General features: G+C 38.7%; 1 protein-coding gene across 1 annotated transcript; it reads left to right on the forward strand.

The window, feature by feature from the left end:
- LOC109342354 lies at window positions 9,005–9,837 on the forward strand. The gene is made up of 2 exons (XM_019580351.1): window positions 9,005–9,425; window positions 9,515–9,837. The coding sequence occupies exons 1-2, from the start codon at window positions 9,005–9,007 to the stop codon at window positions 9,835–9,837; spliced, it is 744 nt and encodes a 247-aa protein (XP_019435896.1).

Below are 11,106 nucleotides of genomic sequence, written 5' to 3' on the forward strand. Positions count from 1 at the left end.
TGTTGGAATTTATTCCACAAACCCGAGATGGTGTTCAAAGGTACTTAATAATTATGTAATAAAGGATTGCTTCGATACCATTGTATCGGCGTTAGAATTTATTCTAACAAAGCCGAGATGGGGCAAAGAATGAATAGCTCATTCACATGATTATTAAGAAGTAAGTTGTAACTGGAATATTCTTGAAACCATTATACCGACGTTGGAATTTATTTCAACAAAGCCGAGATGGCGAACAAAGAATAAAACCAAGTTCACTTACTTAATCAAATAAAAATAACACACTGAAAATGAGAGTAATAACCTCTCAACAAATTGGCACCTTACTAAGGAACGATTTTTTGGGTGGGGAAAACAACTCATCTCTCACATAAAATTCTTTCAACAAATTGGGGCTGCTGCCGAGGAATTGCTTAAATAATAGAACATTTCATATTTATATGTCATTCATCAATTAATTGTGCATAAACTTATTTTTGTTTTTGTACAAATTATTTTTGACTTTATACAAATATGTGAATTATTAAATGTGTATATTATTTATCCACTAACTCTTCTTGGAAAATAGACAGAAGAACCTTTTTCTGTGCATGAGCAAGAATAAACAACTTGAATTTTCTCTTGATCCTGAAATAGAGAAAACACTCAAGAAACAGAAAAGAGCACAAAAGAGGGCACATAAAGCAAGAACTATTATCCAAGAAAACAGAACAGAAATGGCAGACAATCATGAGTCCAGGGTAGAAAATCAGAACAGCATAGGAGGATTTGTCAGCTTCAACCCCAGGAATATGATAAGAATTGGGAGACCTTCTGGCTCTCAAAGGCCAACAAAAATGAAAAAAGGGTTAGTACAACTCATATACGCCAACCCTTTTGTTGGATTAGATCATAAAGATCCATACAACCGTCGCACCAAATTTTACGAGTTGGTTAATCGGAAAAGCTAAAGAGTGGTTCCTCAATCTCCCATAACATATGCAGAATAACTAGAATTTGGTGGAAGAAAATTTTATGTCCAGATATTTTCCTCAAGGAAAATTTATGGACTTGAAAACTGCGATCTCCACCTTCATCCAGCCTTCTGGGAAAAGTCTATGCGAGGCATGGGATAGATTCAAAGCTATGCTCAGAAAATGCCCAAACCATGGATTCATCGTTCAAACCCAGATTCATATCTTTGTCAATGGACTTCAGCAACAACATAAATGGATCTTAAATGCAACTACAGGCGGACAATTAATGGCCACACCTCCACAGGAAGCAATTGACATTATCGAATCCATGGCATTAAATGATCAGAAAAGTCAACACCAATGAAGGCCACCACCTAGGCAAGGTGGAATGTTTGAACTAAACTCGACTGATGCAGTTTTGGCCCAATATAAATTGCTTCAACAACAATTAGAAGAGGTGACCCAGAAACTCAATGATTTACCAAAACAGTTACGGGAAACATCAAAGAAGCAGATTTATAGGTGTGACAATAGCAATGAGGATCATGATGCCAATATCTGCCAGAATGAGGAAGTGCATTTTGTTGGGAATCCTCCAAGACAAAATTTTCAAAGTAATTACCCTCAGGGGGTAATAATCAATTTCAAAAAAATCAACCTTGAATCAGTTTATACAAATGACCATGTCGAATCACAAAAATACTGATGCTTCTCTAAGGAATATGGAGATACAAATTGGGCAGTTGGCCAAGCAATTAGTTGAAAATCAAAAATCAACATTTTCAGCTAACATAGAAGTGAACCTTAGAGAACATGGCCACGCAATCTTGAGAAGTGAATCTGGACCATCGGGGCAGTAGAAGGAATAAAAAAAAATTGGTAACTGATGTCAAGCTAATGACATTAAAGAAGCGCTTGATGGGAGGCAATCCATTATACTTTGATACATAATATGTTATTTCTCTTTCTTCATTTTGTCCTTATTTTTTGTTTGTTTGTGAGGATCAACTTTTTTTTCTTTTTTGTTAAAAAAAAATTAGGGATCAAAACTCGGAAAATAATTTTTTTCTAAGAGCAAAGTTTTTTTTTCAAAAATGGGTTAATGGGCCAAATGCACAAAACTGAAAAATCAAAAAGGGGCCCAAAACATAGTCAAAAGTCTTGGTCAAGGCTCATTATTCGGTCAAGCATTGACCACTGACCCACCGCTCAGCGTGGGGACCATGCGCTCAGCGCAAGTCTGCCAGGCCATGTGCCTTGGAACCGAAATTCCTCAAAAGAGAAGTTTTTCTTAAATATTTGACCGAAATTTCTTGACCAAAGACCTTGACCAGGGACTTCCAACTCCTATATATACACCCATTCTTGAAACACAAAGCATCAAGGCAAAATTTGCAAACTCACCTTAAACACACAAAAACATTTCTCTCAACATTTCAAGTTTTCTTTTTACCTTCACAATGTAAGTTTTCCTTCTTAGTTATTTTCTTTTGTAAATCTCTTTTGTTGTTATTTAATCTTCTTCAAATAAAATGTGTAAGAGGTTTAATTCATGGAAAACTTATATATTCATGCACATTTTCATGTTCTAACTTTTTTCGAGTTTTTCTTTGTGTATTTTGGACTTCTCTTAGGAATTTCAGGAGTTCATCAAGGAGAGAAAATGAAGCTCCAAGGGAGGACAAAAACTCCAAATTTGTCTCCAATGATGCTAAGGAAAAATTCAAAGAAATCACACTCAAGAATGCTATCACTTTAGAAAAAATTGTCAACTTGAGTGAGGATGACTTTGGAGGTTTTCTTTTCATCATAGAAAAATATGGTTGGCAAAAAATTGATCAACCAAAGAAAATGTTTTCTTTGGATATGGTCAAACAATTTTTTACCAACTCAATCACATCAAGTGAGGGAAGGAGAAACCGCTACACTTGGGTGAATGGGACTGAAGTTTTCTACAACAAGCATATAATCAATGAACACTTAGGTAACCCATGGAATCCACCAAGTGAAGGACATGACTTATGTGACTTCCAAATGAAGATCAATGCATCCTACTTGGGTGAAGAGGAAAGTAATGAAGAAGAATATGAGAGGAGAAGTTTATGTTTGGAGGACTTGCAGCTCAACATGTTTGGGCTCATTTTCAAATTTTGCATGACTCGACAAACCCAAATATGGGCAAGCTTCATACTCTCCAACATATGGCCTTCCTTACATGTTTCAGATATCCCTCTTCCTAAAGCAAAATTAATTAGCTCCATTTATAATGAAGACTCCATAGATATTGTTGTAGTGATCTCAGATGCTATTTGGGATTGCATCAACAAAGGTATCCCTTTAATTATTCTTACATCTTTTATCACTGACTTATGCAAATTTCAAAATTTGTCTGGACCCTACAGAGAAATGATGGCTCTCAAATCCGAAATCAACCATGCTTATGTCACCAAAAATTTCAAAGAGAAAACCCTTTCCCAAGCTCAAACCGAGCTTAGAATGAAGTTTGGTGACTTAAACTCAAAGCAACCAAGTGAATATGGGAGGACTATGAGTTCTAAGGTAGATGCCATAATAAAGGAACAACAAATGCAAAATTTCCAACAAAAAGCATGCTACCGTGGGATTAAGGGAGGATCCTAAGAAGAATTTGTGGTAAAGACTAAGTGGCTCGAGGGGAGGTCCCAAGACACAAGTGAAGAAGAAGAAAAGGAAGATGATGAAGAATAAGAAAAAGCTTTTCCAGATTTCTCTTTTCCCTAAAAATTTCAAATTTCATATTATGTTGCATTTCTTTATGTCATTTTCCATTATGCTTTAAATTTATGTTATAATCAAGTTGAAATTAATAGAATGTCTTTTTGTTCGTAATTTTATTTTATTTTTAGAAAACTAAACAAAAATTTTCTCGCCTAGGTGCACCGACCAACTTGGGCAAAGGCATTGTCCCATGCAAGGTACGCAACCTCTACCGTTAAGCTAGAAACGGAATCTCGTTCTACTGCCAGCCCATCTCTCTCCAACCTAAGGGCAGCCACCTCCTTGATCAGTAGAGGAACCTCCTCTTGGGCTTGGTTGCGAGAGTCCTGAGCATCCTGCCCTTTCTCATCCGATAACTTCAGCTTATCACCAAGTTGATGGATCTCGCCCTTGGCCTCTGAAATGCGCCATCAAACTGGTCATCTCGATCTGGGAACTGACCAGTTCTTGTTGGGCAGTCAAGAAAGCTCGGCAAACCTCCTCATACTGGTGAGTCAGGCCAGACAACTCTTGGTTAGCCGCCATTATCTGGGCCTCGGTCGCATGAGCCTTCTTTACCTTCTACAGCTCAACAGAATCACGATCCTGCACAGCCTGAAGGGCCTCGCCCCTAACCAGTCGGTTATCGCACCTTCGCCTTCAAGGTACTTAGCGATCAATGTCGCCATGATCGTGGATGCACGGACTTGCCTCATTGTTTCACGAGTAGAAGACGCATCAAAGACGGCTTCCACCTCGTAGGTCACCTGGTTGATTTCGATCGCTTGAGGAACAGAGTATCCCACTAGGGGCCGGCCCGCTGAACTTGGAGCTATACCCTTCCCCACCGTGTGGCGGATGGCGCGGGGAGGGACGATCATGCCTGACACTGAAGGTGCCTCCTACAAGGGTAGAGGATTCTTAGAGGGAACGATCGTAACTAGGACCGCATGGACGACCAAATCTGTTTGGACTAGCCCACTCTAGTTGTTCAGAAGAGGACGAGGAGGTGGTAGGTCCATTCCTCGATGAGTTGAAGGAGGCGAGCTCCCCCCGATTGGCTGGGTGAGGGAAGAGGCGAGCCTGTCTAAGCTCGCTTTCCCGACCCTCGTCGTTGGATGATCTGGCTCAATAATCAATTCTTTTTCCGACGGTCGGTCTTAGCATATGTGAAAAGAAAAGAAAGCCAAGTAAGTACCAACCAAAACTTACAAGTCACAAGTGCATACTAACTTAAGATATACCAACCCGACATTCAAAGGCTTGGTCATCATTTGAAAGGTCGTAGCAAGACAACACGGAGCCACTTTGACCCAACCTAATATCACTTGGGTTGCCTCGATCTTCGGACCTTTGAGGCTTTCAAAGTCATAACTGAACTTCTTAGTCAGTTTCTGATGGAGATTACCATTCTAGAAGAACTGGAAACGATGCTCTCCCTGGGGGCCATTAGCCCACTAATGGGTTGCTCCAGTTCTTAGAGAAGGATTCATAGGGGTGGAACAATGCATGCTTGTTCATTGATTGAAGACATGTCCACCCGTAGCGAGCAATCTTCTCTTCATCAGGATTGGTGCTCTAGGTCACCCAGAACATCCAAAAAAGAGGCGAATCGTGCAAGGGAACTTCATCACCTTGCTAAATAGGCAAAGGCCTAGGATGAATCCCTAACAGTTTGGATGTATTTGAGAAGGGGCGACCAGCAGATGATTCAATACACCCATATACCACTCGTCCAGAGGGATTTTCAGCCTGATTTTATGAGTGTAGTTGTAATACATATAGAAGCTATACTTATCACCATGATCCGCATAAAGGTCCTGGAAAACTCGTTCTTCAGATGAGGGATCATGCAATTGGCTGAAATTTGACGCACGTGCCAACACGACAACTCTTGGGCGTTACATCCTCCGGGAAGTAGTTGACGGTACCCAATACTTCCCAATCAACCCACCAGTAGCGGGAATCTGGTCCGTCTAGACCCTCGGGAATCGGAAGCCTATTCTCCCTTCCTATATACATTCTCGACATCAACAACCTATTACCAGAAGAAGCATCAGACTCCGACGGGCCAGTGGGGCCACTCCTTGCCATTTTCCCCCTCCAACGGGCCAGCTGGGCCAGAAATGTCATATTGCTCGCCCTTCCTTGGGTGAACTGATCCCTGCTATGAGGCGAAACAATTGGCGAAGGTCCGTACAAGACCTCCACATCGTCAGAGCTAGATTTCAACTCGGTAATAAGGACCATGACCATGAAAGCATAAGGGAAAGGGAGTTACCTAGAAAGAAAGCTGAAAAGAGTTGAAAGAAGACAAAGTTGATCAGCAGCACATAATTCAAAAAGCAAAGTGAAGAAAATAAAGGAAAATCCTCCCTATTTATAGACAAAGTTGGGACAAGACAATCCCTCACGACCCAACTCAAAACACATCATGCCCATACAAAAACACTCAAGTATGATCCAACGGCAACCCAAGAACAAAGACAAAAGGCAATAAGAAATGAACCAATGAGCCACAGTCAAGTACTTTGCGCCACGAAACGGTCTGATTACTAAAGAACATTAATGACGACCAGCCACATGCCGCACAACCCAGAAGACTAACGACATCCTACTAATGCACCTAGAGTAACCAGCATGCTCGCCTATCGAACATACTACTAGACTAAGGGCAATTATTCCATCCTGGTCATCTGGACGTCTTAACTGCTTGGGATGGCCTCTCCTCTAGTCGAGCAAAGACCGAGTATAACCAATTAAAGGGCTTGGTCAGAGTCATTCCCCTTAGGGCAGACCTCCCAGGTTGGGGTCAGGATCACTCCCTTCCTGACACGCCGCCAATTGCGCACTACCACACTACTTGCAATCCCACCTACTCTTTGCCAACATGACAAAGACAGACTGCAATACGGCTACCAGACCTGCTACAAGTCAACTAGGCACAAAGTTCAGTCCTGCCAAAGCCGTCTGACATGAGAAAAACAGTCCTCGACAAGCCAAGATGGTCGGTCATGCCAATAGTACTCTCCAAGACCACGTCATCCAACTCAACCACTATAAATAAAGATCTCTCCCAACATGAGGCATCACATGGACTCATTACTTGTCATTGTTACTCTATATTCACTTCCTATATCTCATTTATTGCTCCCGAATATTACCTCTCCAGTCTTACAAACTTGATCGTGGGAGAACATTTTCAAATACCTCCATCAGCGGGTCCAGCCTACCTTTATCCAAATCCCAGAAGAACATCAGCCCGAATATTCAAGAAGTCTTATCCGGACCTCCAACCCAACCTATCTTATTCACCCACAAAAGAACAAATATATTGAGAGATCAAAGTGCATTTGGAAATAAATAAATTGAACAGGTAGTAAAGAAAAACAATAGTAAGATTCGTATAAATCATTGTAACCAAATTGGGGAGATGCTGAAGTTTTCTTACTTTTTACCTTGATCAAATTCAATGATGGAGTAAATCAAGTTAGCAACCAAAAAAGGGTTTTCTGATATGACCTTATATTAATGTTATTGAAGCTTTTGCTTTGATAATGAGTTGGATTAACAAAGTTTAGAATTTCCCAATGTGTTAAATCAATTTTCAATTCATCTTTTTGTAATATAAGATAAGAGGTCTGATGTACTGATTATTATATGATAACACCAAGAATCAGGGGTGCCGCTAGCTCAAGTTTTCGTATATGAGGTTATGGAAGATACAAAGATTTGTTATCTGAAATTATATTTTAAATCATATATTGCACTAATAAAAATATTTCATATTAATTAAATATTTGTTATTATTTCTATTGTTATTGATGTAGGATAAACTTTATGACAAGGTATAGGACATCAGATTGTTTTACAAGTGTTGAAAGACACAAATTAGGCAATGCTATATAATGGCCCAGATATACACAACGAAACCAAGGAAAGCCCATGAGTGCAATTTACCATGGCTGTAGTGTTAAATATTGTCCCTTCAGGTTTGTGGTGGTGAGACATTGCATTTCACGACTAAGGATTTCAAAGTCTGAAGGTGTTAGGCTTATTGATTTAGATGGACTGAAATCTCTGATAATTGAGGAATTTAGCAATAGTTTTAAAATATAATTGAGGAAGTTAGCAAAAGTTTTAAAATATAATTGAGGAAATAACAGACATAAAATATTTAACATGTAAAAGCTTTATTAAAATGATGACCAATAAGATCGTCACACACAATAATAGAAGATTTTCAATAAGTGAAAAAATATTACAATCTCTTTTTAAATAAAAAGAGAATAATAATACTCTCTTGAAGTAAAAGAATATAACTCACTCTATATGTATAAAAAATATGAGAAACACTTAAAAACATTACAAATAGTTATTGATTCACTCATACTTAAGATGGTATGAATGAACAATTGATGTTAGAAATACTTTGTAATCCAAGCCATGTGTGAGTAATTGAGAGATTGAGTGTTAGTTGTGTTTAAACTACTACTTTTTGTTTCTAGTAAGTAGGATTTTAAAATTTTGTTTAGTAAGTTGGAATCTTACTATAAATGACATGTAACCTTCTTCTTCAATAATGATGAAATTCATTGATCATACACACTTCTTACTCTCTTCTCTTCAAAATCCTTCATTCTTTTCTTTCTAACATTTAGTATCAGAGCACATTGCTATCCTGGAATCACGTTTCCAAACAACTCTACTTCCCCTTCATTCAAACAATCTTCTTCTGTTACGATTGAGTGTAAATAACTCAAGCATTCACTATGTGTGAATCATCTGGAAAAACTGAAGTTGTTAATCTTGGAGTGAAAGGTGTACAAAAGGCTAAGAAAATGTGATTTGATTTGTGCTAAAGACATTTGAGAGACAGTGGTTGGGAATAGCAACAATCTTCCATTAATGAGTCTACCTATTCTTACAAAGAGGAATTTGGATCGTTGGAACACGCAAATGAAGGTGTTGTTCAACTTTCAAGAGGTGAATGAGGCTGTTGAGAATGGACTTGTTGCACTAGGTCCTGAAGCCATAGAGATTCAAAGAACAATGTTCAAAGAAGCAAAGAAAAAGGATAACGAGGCACTATTCTTGCTGCATCAGTATTTTGGTGCCACACACTTTGAGAAGATTCAGAATGCCACAACAGCTAAAGAAGTCTGGGATATCTTGATTCGAAGCCATTCTAGTGGAGACAAGATAAAGAAAGTGAAGCTACAAACACTAAGAAGGCAATATGAGTTAATACAAATGGAGGAGAATGACAAGATTAGAGATTACTTCAAAAGGTAATTACAATCACTAATCAGATGAAAGGGTATGGAGAAGCAGTCACAGATCTCATGATCATTGAGAAAGTCATGAGATCTATGCCTAAAAAATTTGACTACAATGTAGTGGTAATAGAGGAGTCAAAAGATGCTTCAATGATGAAGATTGAGGAAATTCAAAGCTCAATAGAAGCACATGAAATGAGGCTCATGGACAAAAATCCAATAAAAGGTAGTGAACAGGCCTTAAAAGCAACTCACTTCAGAGAGGAAGAAAGAAAGAAAGGCAAGAAGTGGAAGGGGAAGAAGAACATACCATATTACGACTGGCCAGATCCTTCAGAAAGGAAAAGATGGCAAAGAAGGATTCAGAAACAAAGGAAGTATGACAAGAGCAATGTTGAGTTCTTCAATTACCATAAACCAGGACACCACTCTTATGATTTCCCTGTTGAGAAAGGTAAATAGAAGAATCTGCATGACAAGATGCCTTCACAGCACATGGAGATCCTGAAGTAGAACCACTGACTTTGTTGGTTATAAATTCAGAAAAAGATGATCACCTTGAGTCATGGTATCTTGACTCAGGGTGCTTAAACCATATGACAAGTCATAAAGAGTGGCTCATAGACTTTCACTCAAGCAGAAAGAGCAAAGTTAAGTTTGTAGATGATAGCACCTTGAAAGTAGAAGGAGCAGGTGATGTAGTGATTCTGAGGAACAATGGATCCAAAGCTCTAATTTCATATGTGCTCTTTGTTCCTAGCATGAGGTACAACCTACTCAGCATTGGGCAACTTGTACAAAAGGGATTCAGGACAATGATGGGAAATGGCCAAGTTGAGGTGTTTGATGGTGAGAAAAAAAAATGATTCTGAGAAGTAAGCTAACCAAGAACATGACATTTCATATGAACATCAAGGCTGCTAATGCTCAATGCCTTACTACAATAGAAGCCAATGAAGAAATTTGGATATGGCACTTAAGGTATGGCCATCTGAACTTTAAAATTTTGTATCAACTTGGTTCCACTAATATGGTTCATGGCATTCCTATAATAACATTTCCTAAAGATATGTGTGAAGTATGCTTGGCTGGTAAGCAGACTAGAAAGCCATTCCAATCTCACTCAAGCATGAGGTCAAGAGGAATCTTGGAAGTAGTACACTCAAATGTGTGTGGATCATTTGAGAAACCATCATTGGTTGGAAGCAGATACAACATTACCTTTGTTGATGAGTTCAGTAGGATAATATGGTTGTATGTGATGAAGCAGAAAAGTGAAGACTTTGAATACTTCGTGAGATTCAAGGCATTAGTTGAAAGGGAAAGTGAAAAGAAGTTAAAGATCCTCAAAACATATGGAGGATGTGAATTTACATCTAATATATTTGAGCAACATTGCCAACATAATGGTATTAGACATGAAGTCATTGCTCCATACACACCTCGGCATAATGGACTTGCTGAAAGGAGAAACATGACAATAATGAATATGACAAGAAGCTTGATCAAAGAGAAAGACCTACCACAAAAAATGTGTGGTGAAGTTGTATCAACCTCAGTCTATATTCTAAACATAAGTCCAACAAAGAAGCTAGAAGGAAAAGTCCCTATGGAAGCCTGGAATGGATAGAAACTAGGGGTAGGCCATTTGAAGGTGTTTGGGTCACTTGCATACAAGCATGTATCAGATCAAAGAAGAACTAAGATTCAAGACAAAAGTGAAGCAATGGTATTCATTGGTTATCATCCTATACATCCCTACAAGCTCTATGATCCCATAAGAGACAGTACAAATCAGTAGAGATGTCATTGTGCTAGAACATGAAAACTGGAATTGGAAGGAAATGACAATCAGTTTAAGAAGAACCATACCAGATATCATTGATGTGGAGGGAAACTCATAGGAAATAAGTGAAAGAATCAATGATGAACCATTAGATCAAGGATCAAGAAGGACAAGATCAATGCCTACTAGGTTCAATGACTATGAAATGCACTATGATTATCAAATCAGTGATGAAGTTGACTTAGTGAACTTAGCACTAATGGTTGGAGCTTGGTTGATCTTCCAAAAGGAAAGCACCAGATTGGAGTAAAATGGGTCTTCAAGCAAAAACTCAATCCTGATGGAACCA

The sequence above is a fragment of the Lupinus angustifolius genome, chromosome LG03 (genome assembly GCF_001865875.1).
Source record: "Lupinus angustifolius cultivar Tanjil chromosome LG03, LupAngTanjil_v1.0, whole genome shotgun sequence".
Classification (NCBI taxonomy): domain Eukaryota; kingdom Viridiplantae; phylum Streptophyta; class Magnoliopsida; order Fabales; family Fabaceae; genus Lupinus; species Lupinus angustifolius.